At 36.9% G+C, this 19,799-nt stretch overlaps 1 protein-coding gene across 1 annotated transcript; it reads right to left on the bottom strand.

The window, feature by feature from the left end:
- Window positions 1-13,984: 13,984 nt before the first annotated feature.
- Window positions 13,985-15,370, bottom strand: LOC133305700 (uncharacterized). Its single transcript, XM_061505940.1, has one exon. The coding sequence runs from the start codon at window positions 15,368-15,370 to the stop codon at window positions 13,985-13,987; it is 1,386 nt and encodes a 461-aa protein (XP_061361924.1).
- Window positions 15,371-19,799: the final 4,429 nt, after the last annotated feature.

The raw sequence follows: 19,799 nt of genomic DNA, 5'->3' as shown, positions 1-19,799 counted from the left end.
TTTCGGTACATTTTATACAATGTTGTATACTCTTAGTTGGAAGAACACGCAAGTCACATGATTAATTAGCCTTTCGCAGTTTCAATTCTGATGCTCTTAATATTACTTTCTGTTCTGATGAGAATACGTCAAGTCCTTCGAAATCATGATCCCTTATAAAAACTATGAAATTAACATGTTAACCAAAGTTATTTATAAACTTTACCATTTGCTCTTTAAATGAGTTATTTGTTGGTTAAGTGGGTTACAAAGAAAGAATTTAGGCACAATCCAGTACAAAAATTGAAAATTGAAAAACCAATTTAGATAGTTTTGGATTATATCAGTTCTAAATTTGAACCAAACCCATCAAATGATAACATGAGAAAATTGAATTAGATAGGATCAACTATTTTTTTCTTAAAGAAAAATACCTGTCCAATCAACCCTAAGCTGTAACGGATCCATCTTTGGAGATAAGTCCAATTCAAGCTTCAGAGGAGAAGGCTAAATGAGCCCGCAAGCAGCCCAGCTATTTAAAAGACTATGAGACTAGTTAAGTGATATTGGGCTCTAGTAACTACCAGCATTACTATGTCTTTTTAAGTTTTTAATGAATTACTGTAGTATGTATTGGAATTGGTGGCCCAATAGGAATAAGGCACTATATGATGACTTGGATTTAGTGGAATAATAAGTAGAATTTGGTTCATCTTTCTCTTTCTCCTTATTCTCTCTGTCATCACGTTCTCTCTTCTCTTCTCATCTACCTCATCTTCTCTGGAGATCTGAAATTGCCATTACATTTGGTGCTCTCATTGCTTATTCAACTTCCTATACCATGGCTGAAAATACCCGGATGCGGGATGTAACTCAACGACTGGAGACATTGGAACAACAAACCCATCGCTTAGACATACTGGAACAGCAACTGCGTTCAGCTGAATTAGTACGTGAACAACAACATTTGGACCTACAAGAGTCCAACGCTCAGTTACAGGAGCCTCAGACTCAAATCAAGCAAGCATTGCAACGTATACTTGATGGGCAACCCTCTGGTGGTTACTTTTATTCTGGTATACTTGGTTCTGGACCGGGTTCAAAATCTAACGCTAGCAACCCAGATCTGGGTAAACAACGTCCATTTAAACTCATTTTTCCCAGATTTTCTTCTAGTGACCTAACCTCTTGCTATTTGTTGTAGACAAATATTGTCAATATTATCAAATTGGTGATGAAGAACGATTACTGACTGTGTCATTCCATTTGGACGACCCGCGGCTTGCCAGTTTAGGGGTCTTAGTGATGAGGGTTTACTCCCAACTTGGGCTTCGTTTATCATAGCGTTACACAGACAATTTGGACCTTCTGAATTTGATGAACCCATTGGTGCCCTAACTAAGTTACAACAACAAGGTTTAGTTATTGATTACCAATCTACATTTGAAGCTGCTGCTAGTAAGGTTCCTGGTTTATCAGCCACCACCTACAAGTGTGGATTAGAATCCAGAAGTTCAGCACTTATTGGGCCAATATAGGGATGTCTTTGCAACTCCATCTTCCTTACCCCCTAATCGGCCCAACAATCACAAAATTCAATTAATCCCTGATGCAAAGCCTGTCCAAGTTAGACCATACAAATATCCTCACTTCTATAAAAATGAAATAGAAAAATTGGTTTATGAGATGTCGCATAATGGGTTACTCTGACCTAGTCACTCAGCTTTTAGTTCCCCGGTTCTGTTGGTCAAGAAGAAAGATGGGACATGGCGATTCTATGTTGATTATCATGCCCAAATACTGTAACTGTGAGTGATAAATTTCCAATTCCCACAATTGATGAATTGATGGATGAATTACACGGTGCAACCATATTCTCAAAGCTGGATCTACGCTTAGGATATCACCAAATTAAGATGCATCCTACAGACATATATAAAACAGCATTCCGCATATATCACGACCATTAGGAATTTTTGGTCATGCCCTTTGGATTGCCAAATGCACCATTGACTTTTCAGGCTACCATGAATCAGGTCTTCTCTGAATTTTTACGCAGATTTGTAGTAATTGTTTTTGATGATATTTTGGTGTATAGTTCATGTCTCCAAGAACACATTAACCATCTACAACAGGTCCTACTAATTTTAAGGGAAAATTCCTTGTTCGCAAAGTTGTTCAAATGTCTGTTTGCCCAACCATCAATTCAATTTTTAGGACATATTATTTCTGGTGAAGGCATAGCACCTGATCCCAGCAAAACATAAGCTATTCAGGAGTGGCCTATTCCCCAATCTGCAACTCAAGTACGAGCTTCTTAGGCCTCTCCAGGTATTATCGTCAGTTTATCCGACATTATGCTTCCATTGCAGCCCCGTTAACAGACCTTCTAACAAAAGATGGGTTCCGTTGGTCATCAGCATGATCAGATGCCTTTGTCAAGCTCAAGGCTTCTATGATTGCCATGCCAATATTAGCATTGCCCAATTTTAAGAACCCTTTATTGTGGATACAAACACTTCAAGATTGGGGTAGGTGCGATTTTGTTACAAAACAATCACCTAAGTGCACTCTATAGCAGGAAATTGGCACCCTCTATGCGCACCAAATCCACATACATACGTGAGATGTTTACAATCACTTCTGCCGTGGCCAAATGGAGACAATACTTGTTAGGAGTACCGTTCACCATTCACACAGATCACAAAAGCTTGCATAAACTTATGAATCAGGTTATCCAAATCCCGGAACAACAATTGTTCCTATCAAAGCTATTGGGCTTTGATTACTCTATTGTATACAACTCAGGTAAAGCCAACATTGTTGCTGACGCCTTATCTAGACATCCAGAAGGGATTTCTGATTCTACAACACCTCATCTGGCTGCTTTTAATGGTCCAATTAGTGATTACAAGTCCTTACTGCTACAAGAATTACAACAAGACCCATATTGTGCTACAATATTAACATAGTTACAAACGGAGCCAGCAAAATGGAATCATTGGAAAAATAAAGAGGGGTTGTTGTTCTTCCGCAATAGAATTGTCATGTCTGCTGCATCTTCCATTATCCCTCATTTATTATATGATCTCCATACTTCGGTGCCAGGGGGTCATTATGGCCTTACTGGTACTCTGCAGAGGATTGTCCAAAATTTCACCTGGAAGGGAATGAGAAAAACCATACGTGAGTATGTGCCCAACTATGAAATCTGTCAAAAAATCAAACCTCTCAACCATTCTCCATATGGTTTGTTAACACCCATAAAACCACAAGAAGAGACCTGGACATATTTGAGTGTGGATTTTATTACTCACTTACCACCTTCACATTTCTTTACAGCAATTTTGGTCGTTGTGGATAGATTTTCCAAAGGAGCACACTTTGCAGCTTTGCCCCTTTGCTACACAGCTACAAAAATCGCACAAGTGTTTTGAGACACAGTGGGGAAAATACATGGTCTACCTCGGTCTATTATCTCGCATCGTGATCCTCTGTTTCTTAGTAAATTATGGACTACACTCTTCACCCTACAAGGAACCACATTGTGTTTCAGTTTAACCTATCATCCTCAATCGGATGGTCAAACCAAAAGAGTGAATAAATGCGTTGAACAGTTTTTGAGAGCATTTACCTTTGACTATCCTTCTTCTTGGTCTAGATATTTGGCTTGGGCAGAGTATCACCATAATACAGCTTTCAATAGTTTGACGGGCATGACTTCATATGAGATAACATTTGGCCAACCACCACGAAACCTCTTATCCTACACTTTGGGCTCTTCTTCCAACGAGGCAGTAGATGACGTTTTGGTTTCACTTGAGGATGCTTGGTCGAGTCACAGATCATCAGGAATCTGTTTATGAACCTATGAGGGTCTTCATCAACTTCTCCACCAAACTGAGCTCTCTCCACCAGTCGAATATTATCAGACTTGAGCTCCCAATTATTGTTGCCAACTTCAGGATGGACAATACTTGAATTGGGCCTATTGAATAGTGGCGTTAGAATGGTATCCATGAGCGGATTGTCCGCATCATTGTTGTCTGCCATCTTGTGTGCTTCTTCGGACAGAACTCTTAACTCGTTGAATGCAAGCTTCTTCCGAGCAAGTTTTCTGTTCCTCTTTTCTGTTTTTGTAATCTCCAAATCTAGTAGAAATTCTGCCTCTTTATCTCGCATACAACTCAGAAAAGGAATTAGTAGCACTGTTCAAGAATCGCAGAGAAATAAAAAAAAATAATATAAAATAAAATCCAGTCTTAAAAATCAAAATCAATTGATATAAGAAACGCCAATCCCCGGCAACGGCGCCAAAAACTTGATGCTCACTGGCAAGTGTACCGATCGCACAAGTAATATAATAGTAAGTAAAGTATTGTCTCCACAGGGATTGGGTCGAATATCAATTATCGTTCCTTTCAAGAATGGAAGAGTTCAAAAGGGTTTTGACAAATATTGTCAATTTGTGTAAAATTGAGAACTGAAAATAATGACTTGTTTTTGTATTTTTAATTATGAGAAAAAGAATAATAAAAAGAATTGATGTTTTGAAAATATGAGAAAAACATTGTAGCTAGAGCGCACTCACCTTATGATCCCAACTTCTTACTTTGGATTGATTCACAATATTCATTTATAAAACTACTCGGATAAATTATTATCTAAAATAATTAGTTAAATCTCAATCCCTTGGAAATTTAACCTTTTAATCTCAATTGGAATCCTAATCCCTTAGCAACCCCTCATGAAAATTAAGCAATGAACTCTATAATTTAGGAATCCGCAATTCAATACACATCTATTCCTAGCATGCATACGAACCGTTATCCTACCCCCTTTCATGATGAAAACTCCAATATCCCTATCTAGGATTCTAACCCTCAGACTATTATCAACTATTAGAGTGATCAATTCTAATAAAGAAAATATAAAATACGCGCAAGATAGAGATAAAGACAATTTATATAAACGAGTAAAAGTAAACCAATCCGTCGTAACAAGGGTTCACATAGGGTTTGTGACCCTACTACAATAAATGGTACTAGCCAAGCATAATCATGGCTAAAAATAATCCAATATTCAAAAGCATAAAATTTAAGGAGAAAGGAGAAGAAGAACTTGATCCCAGGAATCCTCTCTGAGCACCGCCGTCGTCTCTCTTCAGAAGAATAGGTCTAAATCCCTAATTCTGTCATAAGGATCCTATTTATAAGACTATTTTCTTTCTTCCAAAATTACCCTTCGCGCAGCACGGTCAAATTTCCCGCAAACTGGCGCCAGTTGGCGCCGGTGTGGGGCCGGTTCGCGCCACGCTTCTGTCCAATTCAGAAAAGTCGGACCTGATTGCACGTAAACTAGCGCCAGTTGGCGCCATTCTTCACCTTTTTGGGCGCCACTTTCTCTTGTATTTGGGGCGCCTAGTGGCGCCATTCTTCTTATGTTTTGGGCGCCTATTGGCGCCATGATTTTGGTGATGAATGTGGCGCCAGTTGGCGCCATTTTGGTGCCACTGAGCGCCACTCAAAAACCTCCGCTGCAAAGTTCGCAATCCGGCGCTAGTTGGCGCCTGTGTGGCGCCAGTCTGCGCCATTATGCTGGCATTTGTACTGTGATACATCCGTGCGTGTGGAGTTGCGTTGAGAGGATTTTTATAATTTGTAATTTTCACTTCTCTTTTCCCTGTAAAAACACAACCAAAAGGTGAATATTATTGACATAGAAAGAATTAATATAAATAGCAAATATTTATTTAAATTGCTCTCTTATGACTCAATTCTTATCAATTTTAACACAGAAAAACCACACTTGCCAGAGGCACATCAAATCATTCCCAGATTTAAACGTTGTTGTCCCCAGCAATGTGCAAGACTCAATCCCGGAAATATTCAATTAATCCAACATAACATTCCAGAGATACTCTCAGACACAATATGCTATGCATGCCTGACTCAACATCATAAATCCCAATAATGTCATCAGCTTCTTAAAGATGCACGTCTACATTGATTACCCCTCACACAGATAATAATAATATTCACTCAACACTCAGTGTTTAAGGGTATCATAAGCACTCAATTACTCAAAGCTATAACACTACCATAGGCTTGATCATATTCTAAAAAATTCTTAAAAATGAAGAATCAAACACATGCATCAATTGATCAAAAGGACTTCACAGGTTGTAACTTGGCCGGGGTAACAGGTATGAAAATATGGATAGTAGCTCAAACAACAATAAGATTGAAAAACTAAATTTATTTCACTTTAACACATTCAACTCAATGATTTTGCTCCATTGACATTCCCACAGAATTTCAGGAATTAATTCCTTCCAGCCACCTTTTACCTTTTTCCTTTTTCTTGCTTTCTTTTCTTTTTCTCCTTTTTTTTTCCTTTTTTTTTTTGTAAGGGCATAGATGAATTTTTCATCCCTTAATTACTTGAACTTGTAGAGCTTACCTCAATTTCTTTATTTTATTTTTAACACATTCAGTGATTCAATCTCAATCAAAGTAAGTCACATGGACATAGGCTAAGCCATAATATCAGGCACAGGTCATTTATCAACAAATAAGTTCAGGCTCAAAGGGGCTAGCAAGGGAAAATTTCATACAGGTGGGCTATTTTGGCCATAAGCTAATAAGAACAAAATGCCTTTATCATATCAATCAATGCATGCATAACAGAGAAACAGATCAAGTTCTAGAGTATTACAACAGTGAGGCCTCTCAACAAAAATTTCAGTGTTTAGGCTCAAACCTCACAGTTATGGTATCAATGCAGACTCAAGAAAATTGACCTCAGACATTATCAGAATTTCACAATATTAATTCAGACAAACGAGCAATCATGCAATCCAATTATGCCTATGCAATGTCATGCAAGAAAGTCATACAATATATTCCAAGAATTCAGTCAAGCACATTAACTATATAAGCACATTTAAACCTGAGAATTGCTTGAAAATTTTTTTTAAATAAAAATAAAGAGCACACAAAATACTAAAAAAAAATAACTAAGAAATTTAAAAGAGTTAGAATATCTCCCCTGATAGAAGAATTGCAGCAGTTCTAAGATGCAAGCCTACCATTCCCAGATTTAGAGAATTGCTGTCCTCAGCAATAATTAAACCACAAGAAAGAAGAAAAACCTGCACAATGGAACAAACAGTGGCATATAGGATAAACTATAATGCGAACATTAAAACATCAGAGAAAAATATACCAACACAAAGTAACTAAAAAATACAAAACAGAAAAATAAACTAATATACGAAATCTCCGTCAGCAAGGAGATATAATCAACCCTCCATGTCATCCCCCTCAGCAGCGTGGGATGACTCAGCAAATGAAAGATCTGGTGGTACTGGATGCCTTGATGTATGAGACCACCATTCCTAGATTTGTTCCAAACTATGAAGCCATGTTAAGAACTCTTTGAAGCTTTGATTTTTCCGAGAGATAGAGTCTCGGTGTCTCTTGTCAAACTTCAGCTCCTGGTGTCTCTTCCAACTCGTATCAAAGAGTTTCACCACTTCCTTTCTCATTGCCTTCTTCTTGGTTGGATTACGCCTCCTTTGAGGCATCTTCACCTCTTTGACATCATCTTTTAGAGTTTGAGGAAGCTCTTTCAATTCCACTTTTGACGTACCATCGTCTTTGTAATCTTCAACTTTTTCAGGAACCTCAACCGTTACATTTTTGTCTTCTTCCTTAAAGACTTCAAGACTAAAACAATCCTCTTTGTGATAAGACTGTTTTAAAGAATCAAAGACATGAATAGTAACGGTTTCATCATTCATTCTTAGCTCGAGCTTCCCGCTTTCAACATCAATCAGTGCACGAGATGTGGCTAAGAAAGGTCTACCCAGCAAAAGAGGCATCTCAGCTCCCCCTTCCATGTCCAGCACCACAAAATCAGCAGGAAAGATGAACTTGTCCACCTTCACAAGAACATCTTCCACTATTCCACTAGGCTTCCTTATAAACTTATCAGCAAGTTGAAGAGATGCCAAAGTAGGCCTCAACTCGGTGATCCCCAAGGATTTACAAATAGAAAGGGGCATCAAATTAATGCTAGCCCCAAGATCACATAATGCCCTGCCAATTTTTGTTTTGCCAATTTCAATTTGAATATTGAAGCTCCCTGGATCACTAAGCTTGGGTGGAAACTTCTTCTGTATTATGGCGCTACACTCCTCAGTGAGTGTTACTGTTTGGCACTCTTGCAGCTTATGCTTTCTTGATAACAAGTCCTTCATAAACTTGGCATAATTGGGCATATTAGCCAAGGCTTCAACAAATGGAAGATTGATATGAAGCTTTTTGAATATATCAAGGAACCTGGCATACTGTTGCTTCTGAGCATCCTTCTTGAACCTTTCAAGATAGGGTGCCATGGCTCTCACATATTCAGGACTTGTTGGGTAGTAATTTTCGAAAGAAAGAGTTATCGTTCTCAGGGAACGGTTTGTTTAGTTTTCTTTTGTAATTCCTATTTCTAATTTCTTGAATTTAAGTAATCAATCTTTTAAAACTAAGAAAAGACTAAATGAAGCAAGGTATTTATCAGACTTGTATTAAACAAAATTAACAGAGGAATATCTAATCACAAATGTAACAATTATACGGTACTGGAATTCTTGAATCATGGATGAAGGAAAAATTTCGCATTCCTGCGTTTTATAACTGCTACGGCACTTTAAGATCAGAATTTGAACTACTATGGCTATTTTAACTGAAACTTCCCAGTTCCAGTTTTAATCTTTAGAAGGATCTTTTCCCAAAGTCTTCTAAATCTTTAAAAATTATATCAAAGACCTCCTTGGGTTATCCCTAACCTCAAGGTTTCAATTAACAAGGAACATAATCTGATTTCCCAATCACAATTATGCAAAAATATTCAAGATCCATTCCCATGGTGTTCTTGAACTTAAATCAAAATCTTGCTAATCAAATGAATCTAAAGCGAACCATCACAGTATTCAGAAAAATAAAAGATCACCCAATCATCATGAATCCCAGAAAAAGAAACTTAGAAATTCATATTAACAAATGAAAAGCTTAGAAAAGGAAAATGAAGAACCAAAGCTTGCATGTAGCTGAGTCTTGGATCCCTCCAGGAAAGAAGTTTCACGCTTGCTCTTGATGTGAGAATTTGAAGAACAAAGACTCGAACTTAACAAAAAGTAAAGAACAGAAAAGAAATTCTGGAATTGAAAAACTAAAACTTTACAGGAGAGTGCTTAGTCTATATCTCTGTATCTAAGACTCCTATTTAAAACTAAAAATAACCATTGATCCAAAGTTTCATTGCTGTTCATCCATGCATGTCCTCATCCAACGGTCCAGCTCTTTTTTTTTTCACTTCCAAAAAGTAACTCATATGGTTCTCTAACTGCAGTAAAAATAGTAAAAGAGGATAGTAAATCATCAAATTATCTCTTTCTCTCTCTTTTACCTTATTGGGCTGATTGGTACTCATTTGGCCCATTACTTTGCACTTATAACTAGTCTTTAGCTCAAATATTGTAAAAACAAAGCCATTAAAATAATCATAATTTATAGCTAACAAAATACCCCAAACTTAGAGTTTTGCTTGTCCTCAAGCAATCAAGAAAATATTAATTCAGTAAGCACATTGTTAGCTATTGTCTTTTTTAGCATTCAAATCATCATTCAAGCAATGTAATGGCTTTACAGTTCAATCCTCCATTTATCACATTACATGTCATCCATTAACATCAATCAATTATATTGTCTTTTAATATCAATACCAAACAGCAGTCTAGTCCAAACTAAGTTTTAAATTAAACAAACAGCACACTATGTCACAATGCATATCAAACAGTCACTATACATATTCCATATTAGTTCAATGTCATACACTGAGTTCCTCACAAGGCATTTTCTACTCATCTCTCTTATTTTTCATTAAGGATAATCACCCATCATCAACTCTACATTGTTGTGCCTAACATACAATATTGTCTAGACACTTGATGTCTAATGTGGCATTTCCATCAAAGGGGCTTTTAGGCTTATAATGGGGCTGTGTTTGGATATTTGTTTTTCTAGACACTTGGCTAATTTAGGCTAACCTTAAGTGTCTAATTAATCAACATCTAGCCTTGCAAAATATTGTCTAAGTAAGTTAAAGGGAAGCTGCTTGCTCTCTTCTTTTTTTTACTTTTTTTTTTTATTTTCAGCCTCAACTTTTCACATTCATTCTCACCTTCCTTTTTTTATATACAGGGAATTTTCTATTTTTCTTTCTCCCTTTTTATATCCTTTTTTTCCTTCTAATCTCTTCTTGATCACCTTCTATATTTTTCTTCCTTTTATAACCACTCTCTTCAAGCTAGCTTCCCTTTTCCTTACTTATTTTCTTGCATTGCAGCCTAGTGAGAATTAATCAACGACTAAGGCTTGCCTATAAGGATGGATTGGGGGAATTGGCTCTTGATATCATGGTTATGTAAACATAAAAGAAAAGGTTCAAGCTCAAATAAGGGATCAAGGGATTAAAATTAATTAAAAAGGTAAAGCTTTTTGGCTCTAGGCTAAACAATTTGAAACAAGTGCCCTTATCATGTGGAAATAAACACACTAGTCGCCTAGGTGTAATGTAGGTTAAGGACCCCAATGTAGAGTGACCACTCAACAAGAAAGTATATGTGTTTGGGTCCAAATCCTCACTAAGGTTTTTACTCAGTGATATAACATGAACTAAGCTGAGTTATGTTAGGACTGCTCTCATGAAGTGTAACATAGATGATGCATGGCTAATTAACTAACTTAGAATGAAATAGACATAGAGTTAATAAGATATGTAAGATCAACATAGTTGAGTTCATGCTGATGGATGTCATATGTATAGATAAACAGGAAATTGTTGTTCAAGTTCAATAAAAAAATTAATTTTTTTTATTTTCTCAGTATACAAACCAATCAATTCAGCTTGTATACCTTGTATACCCCACCCCAAACTTAAAAGGTAATTGTGTCCTCACAACAAATGGCAGTAAACATTTTTAACAACAGAAAACACAACATTGAAGACAATAATATACATGTTGAGGAGGATAAACAGCTATGGACAGATGTAGAAAAGATAAAACCTGGGAGACCATTAATATGGTGCTCCTAAGTGTGTGTGGCTGATGTGTTTCACATGTTTACCTATCTTTGGAGCCATAGCTGTAACTTAAAGAGATACCCAGAGAATTAGTGAAATGAAGATTATATGTGAATAAGGAAAAAGAACCCAAAGAGTGTAGCAGGTAAGTGTCAAAGTGATAGGAAAAAATGCAACGACAGAGCACACTCAATTGTGTTTTAGTTGGCAATAGAGAAGAGCAGAAATAAATCACAAACTCAAGTAACAGTCCTCAGCTAAGATAATAATAACAATATTCAGCTAGCTAAGCCACAAACACTTCAGACTACATACTCATCCAAAATTACACAACCACGACACAACCAACCAATACCCAGTAAAATTATGAAACTATTTTGGTCATTTCAACCACAAACTATCTTTTTTCTTGAATTCAACCAGGGATTATCAAATGGTGGTCAACCAAACAAACAGAGAAGAACTACCATAAGCACTAAGACTCAATATGCATATCAACCAACAGGAGGAAATTCATAGCAATAAAAGAAGAGTATGAGTGAGACTGTCTGTGGAGACCCAAAGATAGTTTACAATATTTTCATTACAAGTGAAGTCCAAAGCACAATCAAGCTATATAATTTTATTTAATTTTTTTAAAAAAATATATATATATATATATATATATATATATATATATATATATATAAAATAAAACCTGACTTCCTTGCTCAGCAGTATGGGTGCAGTTGACCGGTGAGGAACCAGGTCGTTCTTAAGACTGATGACACATCCAAGGCTTAGTGAGAATAAAGGCTTTGTGGGTCACAATGAAGAGGGGCTGCCGGTGGAGACGGTCAAGCTTGGTTTTTTTCGGTCTTGATACCAGATCAGCAGCGAGGAAGCTTGACAGTGGTGTAGATCGGCCAACTCTTCGAAGATGGGGTTGTGCTTGTGTGAGTCAGTTTGTGTCGAGACTTGAGAGAGAGAGAGAGAGAGAGAGAGAGAGAGAGAAACACAGTATGTTAATGGAGAAGAAAGGGTTTGAATAGAGAGGTGCCAAACCATGATGTTGGTGCATGTGATTTAGAGGAGAGAGTTTTTGATCAAGCTTGATAAGTGGTATAGGGCTGAAATACATGACCAAAATATATGTGGGTCGCAGCGTGGTGGTTCCATGAAGAAGTGTTTTTTTTAGATGATTTGAGAATGAGGTTTAGGTGAAGGAGAGCTACTGCACTCAGAGTAATTAGTGACTTGTCTTGTCACTGTGATATGGGGCAGGTTACTAGTCATAGGGTGCTCAAGAGAGATACAATTAATGGCTGAAAACACCTTATTTTAAACCACTCAAGCATAAGGAAAAATTATGCACAATAGTTGCACTGTAACAATTCACCTCCATAGCACGTATCAAGTAACTGGTAATTGAAAGCACCAATTTGAGGGAAGAAGGAGAACTGCAATTGTCAAATTCAATACCTAGTTGGGCATAATGCTATGTATAGCACTATATGCCAAATAGGTCAGAGAAATAACTTGGGCCACTGTAGAGAAATACATCATGGGCCATACTCTATTATTTATATTCAAAACAGCCTAAATATTTTTTATTTTTTTTAGAGTAAACACCCTTTTTAGTTCCTGGCAATATCTACAAAGTCCTTTTCAGTCCCTGGCAATAAAAAAGGACCAAATTGGTCCCTAAAAGTACAAGAAAAAGGCCACTCTACATATTTGGGAGTTGACATAAGGACTAACATGGCCCCCCTTTTTTTGTAATTTCAGGGACCAATTTGGTCCTTTTTTATTGCCAGGGACTAAAAAAGACTTCGTAGATATTGACAGGGACTAAAAAGGGTGTTTACTCTTTTTTTTTATAAAAAGCATTCCTTCCTTATGTTATTGTTATTGGGTTGTTATTATGTACAGTAGCCAATTAATCCCTTGTAATAAAAATTTATTTTTGTTTTTTTTAAGCCCAATAAAACCCATAGATATATATCACAACCAAGATGAATATGCAGGTTTAAACTAACATATCTTTACTCAATTACAATTTGGATCACAAATTGAATGATTTGGATTTACGTACCTTAACTTTTTTTTTTCTTTTTTAGCTACTCATCACATGTCCACTCAAACCTGGTCAAGCTTTCATCATATCAATTGCTAAAATATTCCACATAGTAGTCTCTCACTCTTAACTGCTATCCATTGTCCTTAACCACCTAAGCTGTTGTTTATCACTCAAATACCAGGAAAGCATACCCAGTATTGCTCCATCTCTGTGCTACCCCAAACTTAATGACTTCGTTAATTCTCATAAGGTTCACTTGGCAGAATAGTACCACTTTAATTCAATACTCTCAGTCAACCAATTTTTTATCTCAGCACAAATTCTCATCCCCTTTTTTTTACGAAGACAACAATGACACTAGAATAATAACAAAAACAGAAAAATGCCACTACCTACTACGAAAAAATTGAAAAATAATTTTTTTCTACACACATTTGACAAGTTAAAAACTACTTAGAAAATTAAACTAAACAAGACAAGAGTTACACATGCTAAACTAGCCTAAGCTCTATTGACACAATTACATATACTAACTAACTAATCAACTAAACTCCTTTTTTATTTTCATCCAGCATCTAGTAAAGAAACAAAATTCTTTTCTTTATCCACATGCCTGCTCCAGCAACGTTTTAACCATCTAAACTTTTTTTTTTTTTGTAAATAAAGAGGGGCACAACCCCATTAACCATCTAAACTTGATTGGAAATAATTTGATTGTTATCTTCAAATTTAGAATAATTTGCCCTGTATCTAACCATTTGATTATTTTCTTTTGCATTATTTCCTTCATGGTTAGACTAAGTCTTCTCAGTTGATATAAGAAGCTGTGCTCAGATTTTTCTCAAGAAATTTTAATGGTTCAAATTTCTTGTCTCCAAAGAATTTGGGTGGTGGGGACACAAAGGCTGACACAAGTTCGCTTTCATTTTGCTTTTCCTCCACATGTTTGAGGCTGCCCATTTCTAAATTGCTAATTTCACTATTTAAAAGCAAGTTGTGAGCAACCAAATGATCATAAAATGAAATAGCAGAATAGTCATTAACATCTTCATCAATGACATTTATTGTATTTAAAACATTAAAAGTCATTTTTTCCTCATTAACTCCCATGGTCAATTTTCCTGTTTCAACATCAATTATAGCATCCTCTTTAACTAAAAATGGCCTATCCAATATAATGGGCACATCCTTGTCAGCTTCAAAATCAACTATCATGAAATCTGTTGGAAAAATAAACCTATAAACTTTCACTAATTTGTTCTCTATTTTTCCATCAGGGACAATATTCCTTTCTTCTAGTGCACATGAAATTAAAGAAGAACCTGTATTTTTCGGCTTGGATGAAAAATTGTTGGAGAGATAGTGCTCTTGTTGCTGCTCTTGGAGTCTCTGAGGAAATGGGATCTGTATTGCCTTTGATATAGGTTGATGAGTTTCAATGTTTTGCATTAGCTTGTCTAATTCGTTTGATTTCAATGCTGCCCATACTGGTTCAGCTGTAGTTTCCTTCTCATCATCTTTGTCTTGAGGTGAGGATTGAGTGGTTGATGGTTGGGCTGTAACAATGTTATCCACTTGCTGCCCATTCCTCAAGTGGAGGGCTTTGCACACTTCTTTTCCATCCCTTTTAGGTATTTCTGTGTCACTTGGTAGTGTCTCCAAAGGTCTACTACTAAGGGAAGAAGCAATCTGCCCCATTTGTATCTCAAGGCTGTTCAAGATAGCTCCATGACTTTGAAGCATAACTTCATGGTTTTCTAGCATTTGATTCATCCACTGCTCATTTGGAGGTTGAGCTTCTGCAACATGTTGTTCTAGCTGTTCAACAAAAGGTGGAAGCATAAAACAAGGTGAAAAAGGCTCTTCTGCTTCAAATGACTGATGCCATCCATGATAAGGCTGCTGGTATTGGTAATTTTGACCTTGATTTTGGGCAAAATTATATTCTTGGTTTTGCCATCCTTGCTGATCAAATTGGTTGTGGTTGATATAATTGTAGTTGAAGTCTCCCACATAAAGAATAGATGTTGGATTGCTGGGGCATTCTTCAAAAGCATGAGCACCATAGCAAAGTGAGCATATAGGTGTTATAGCAACTATTGGAGTAGGTGCTGGCTGCTTAGATTCTTCCATAACCATGATCAAATCCTTCATTGTGTTATGCAAAGCTGCGAGTTGAGCTGCCAATGCCATTGTGATCCCCCTGTAAAGTGTTTAACAACAAATTTTATTTTATTTTTTTAGATTTGGCAGAATGCTAAGTGTATCAATTTGTTTTCACAGTAAAAATTATTGATCTGCAAAATCTACAAGGAAAACGTAAGTTCAAGAAAAATTAAAAATGAAAATGAAAGAAAACCAACTCAAGAACTAAATGACAGAATTTTCAAAAAGAAACTAAATCAAACACCGTTCCCCGGCAACGGCGCCATTTTGTTGGGTAGTAATTTTCGAAAGAAAGAGTTATCGTTCTCAGGGAATGGTTTGTTTAGTTTTCTTTTGTAATTCCTATTTCTAATTTCTTGAATTTAAGTAATCAATCTTTTAAAACTAAGAAAAGACTAAATGAAGCAAGGTATTTATCAGACTTGTATTAAACAAAATTAACAGAGGAATATCTAATCACAAATGTAACAATTATACGGTACTGGAATTCTTGAATCATGAATGAAGGAAAAACTTCGCATTCCTGCGTTTTATAACTGCTACGGCACTTTAAAATCAGAATTTGAACTACTATGGCTATTTTAACTGAAACTTCCCAGTTCCAGTTTTAATCTTTATAAGGATCTTTTCCCAAAGTCTTCTAAATCTTTAAAAATTATATCAAAGACCTCCTTGGGTTATCCCTAACCTCAAGGGTTCAATTAACAAGGAACATAATCTGATTTCCCAATCACAATTATGCAAAAATATTCAAGATCCATTCCCATGGTGTTCTTGAACTTAAATCAAAATCTTGCTAATCAAATGAATCTAAAGCGAACCATCACAGTATTCAGAAAAATAAAAGATCACCCAATCATCATGAATCCCAGAAAAAGAAACTTAGAAATTCATATTAACAAATGAAAAGCTTAGAAAAGGAAAATGAAGAACCAAAGCTTGCATGTAGCTGAGTCTTGGATCCCTCCAGGAAAGAAGTTTCACGCTTGCTCTTGATGTGAGAATTTGAAGAACAAAGACTCGAACTTAACAAAAAGTAAAGAACAGAAAAGAAATTCTGGAACTGAAAAACTAAAACTTTACAGGAGAGTGCTTAGTCTATATCTCTGTATCTAAGACTCCTATTTAAAACTAAAAATAACCATTGATCCAAAGTTTCATTGCTGTTCATCCATGCCTGTCCTCATCTAACGGTCCAGCTCTCTTTTTTTTCACTTCCAAAAAGTAACTCATATGGTTCTCTAACTGCAGTAAAAATAGTAAAAGAGGATAGTAAATCATCAAATTATCTCTTTCTCTCTCTTTTAACTTATTGGGCTGATTGGTACTCATTTGGCCCATTACTTTGCACTTATAACTAGTCTTTAGCTCAAATATTGTAAAAACAAAGCCATTAAAATAATCATAATTTATAGCTAACAGGACTCAGCTCAAACTTCTTCTTTTCAACTGGCTTCTCCACTTCAGCAGATTTTTTAATTTCTTTTTCTTTTTCGGGCTCACCTGCAGTATCTAGCTTCTTCTCAGCTTCCACATTTCTGCTCGGCTTTTCTGGAGCTGCCACCACTTTGCCACTTCTAGTTGTGACAAACATACAATCCTCCTTGGGATTTGTAACTGTGTTACTAGGGAAAGTGCCTGGAGTTCTATCAGCAACTTGCTTAGCCAGCTGGCCAATTTGATTCTCCAAATTCCTGATAGAAGCACTCATGTTTTTAGTATTGGCCCTAGTCTCTTCCATGAAGGCATTGGAGTGTTGAACCATTTGTCCCACTAGCCTCTCCAAATCAGAAGGTTCCTTGGTTTGGACTGGTGGAGGCTGCAAGTAGTTGTTTGAATTGTAATCAAGGCTTGTGCCTTGGATCTTCCGTTGATAATTATTTCCTCCAGGAGCAAAATTCTGACCTCTTTGAACATTTTGCTGTTGAGGTCTTTGATCATACCAGATGCCATTCACTTGTACTTGCCGAGGTGAATCAGAAGGCATCTCAGGACATTCATTAGACTCATGATTGCCCTGGCAATATTCACACACAACAACAGCTTTAGTCTGAACACTAGCAAGATGCATCTTGTCAAGCCTTGAGGTCAGGTTTGCTACCTGCTGAGATAGCAAACTATTTTCAGCCAGCACTGCATTATTACCTTCCAGTTGAAGGATACCGCTTTTAGGTTTGGATGACAACACTTCATGTTCATTTGCAGCCATCCTCTCAATCAACTCAAGAGTCTCATTTGCTCTCAGAGTTTTAATAGTGCCACCTGCTGCACCATTCAACACCATCCGAATTTCCGGTTTACAATCGTTGAAGAAGATCCGGACCTGATCACCATTGGTCATGGGGTAATGAGGACACCTCCTCATTAGATCTTTGAACTGGTTCCAGGCTGCACACATAGTTTCACCCTCAGCTTGAGTGAAATTGGTGATATGATTCACCATTTGATTGTATCTTTCCATTGAGAAGAATATAGCAAAGAATTTATTTGATAAGGTTTCCCATGAAGGAATACTTCTCGCAGGCTGCCTCTCCAACCAATTCAACGCTTTTCCTTTAAGAACAAAAGGAAACAGTCTCAGCCGGACTGCATTATTGGACACTTGAGGATGCTTGGTCGAGTCACAGATCATTAGGAATCTGTTTATGAACCTATGAGGGTCTTCATCAACCTCTCCACCAAACTGAGCTCTCTCCACCAGTCGAATATTATCAGACTTGAGCTCCCAATTTATGTTGCCAACTTCAGGATGGACAATACTTGAATTGGGCCTATTGAATAGTGGCGTCAGAAAGGTATCCATGAGCGGATTGTCCGCATCATTGTTGTCTGCCATCTTGTGTGCTTCTTCGGACAGAACTCTTAACTCGTTGAATGCAAGCTTCTTCCGAGCAAGTTTTCTGTTCCTCTTTTCTGTTTTTGTAATCTCCAAATCTAGTAGAAATTTTGCCTCTTTATCTCGCATACAACTCAGAAAAGGGATTAGTAGCACTGTTCAAGAATCGCAGAGAAATCAAAAAAAAAATAATAATATAAAATAAAAATCCAGTCTTAAAAATCAAAATCAATTGATATAAGAAACGCCAATCCCCGGCAACGGCGCCAAAAACTTGATGCTCACCGGCAAGTGTACCGATCGCACAAGTAATATAATAGTAAGTAAAGTATCGTCTCCACAGGGATTGGGTCGAATATCAATTAATCGTTCCTTTCAAGAATGGAAGAGTTCAAATGGGTTTTGACAAATATTGTCAATTTGTGTAAAATTGAGAACTGAAAATAATGACTTGTTTTTGTATTTTTAATTATGAGAAAAAGAATAATAAAAAGAATTGATGTTTTGAAAATATGAGAAAAACATTGTAGCTAGAGCGCACTCACCTTATGATCCTCACTTCTTACTTTGGATTGATTTACAATATTCATTTATAAAACTACTCGGATAAATTATTATCTAAAATAATTAGTTAAATCCCAATCCCTTGGCAATTTAACCCTTTAATCTCAATTGGAATCCTAATCCCTTAGCAACCCCTCATGAAAATTAAGCGATGAACTCTATAATTTAGGCATCCGCAATTCAATACACATCTATTCCTAGCATGCATACGAACCGTTATCCTACCCCCTTTCAGGATGAAAACCCCAATATCCCTATCTAGGATTCTAACCCTCAGACTATTATCAACTATTAGAGTGATCAATTCTAATAAAGAAAATATAAAATACGCGCAGGATAGAGATAAAGACAATTTATATAAACGAGTAAAAGTAAACCAATCCGTCGTAACAAGGGTTCACATAGGGTTTGTGACCCTAACTACAATAAATGGTACTAGCCAAGCATAATCATGGCTAAAAATAATCCAATATTCAAAAGCATAAAATTTAAGGAGAAAGGAGAAGAAGAACTTGATCCCAGGAATCCTCTCTGAGCACCGCCGTCGTCTCTCTTCAGAAGAATAGGTCTAAATCCCTAATTTTGTCATAAGGATCCTATTTATAAGCCTATTTTCTTTCTTCCAAAATTACCCTTCGCGCAACACGGTCAAATTTCCCGCAAACCGGCGCCAGTTCGCGCCACGCTTCTGTCTAATTCAGAAAAGTCGGACCTGATTGCACGTAAACTGGCGCCAGTTGGCGCCATTCTTCACCTTATTGGGCGCCACTTGGCGCCACTTTCTCTTGTATTTTGGGCGCCTAGAGGCGCCATTCTTCTTATGTTTTGGGCGCCTATTGGCGCCATGATTTTGGTGATGAATGTGGCGCCAGTTGGCGCCATTTTGGTGCCACTGAGCGCCACTCAAAAACCTCCGCTGCAAAGTTCGCAATCCGGCGCTAGTTGGCGCCGGTGTGGCGCCAGTCTGCGCCATTATGCTGGCATTTGTACTGTGATACATCCGTGCGTGTGGAGTTGCGTTAAGAGGATTTTTATAATTTGTAATTTTCACTTCTC

The sequence above is a fragment of the Gastrolobium bilobum genome, unplaced genomic scaffold (assembly GCF_033153095.1).
Source record: "Gastrolobium bilobum isolate Gb01-03AN ecotype WA unplaced genomic scaffold, APGP_CSIRO_Gbil_v1 utg1421, whole genome shotgun sequence".
In the NCBI taxonomy this organism is placed as follows: domain Eukaryota; kingdom Viridiplantae; phylum Streptophyta; class Magnoliopsida; order Fabales; family Fabaceae; genus Gastrolobium; species Gastrolobium bilobum.
Note: the sequence above shows the minus strand (reverse complement) of the source record. Positions and strands in the feature narration are given on the sequence as shown.

Bases quoted from the DNA above. Each gene is read 5' to 3' on its own strand.
- LOC133305700 (XM_061505940.1), bottom strand. From the start codon at position 15,370: ATGGCATTGGCAGCTCAACTCGCAGCTTTGCATAACACAATGAAGGAT.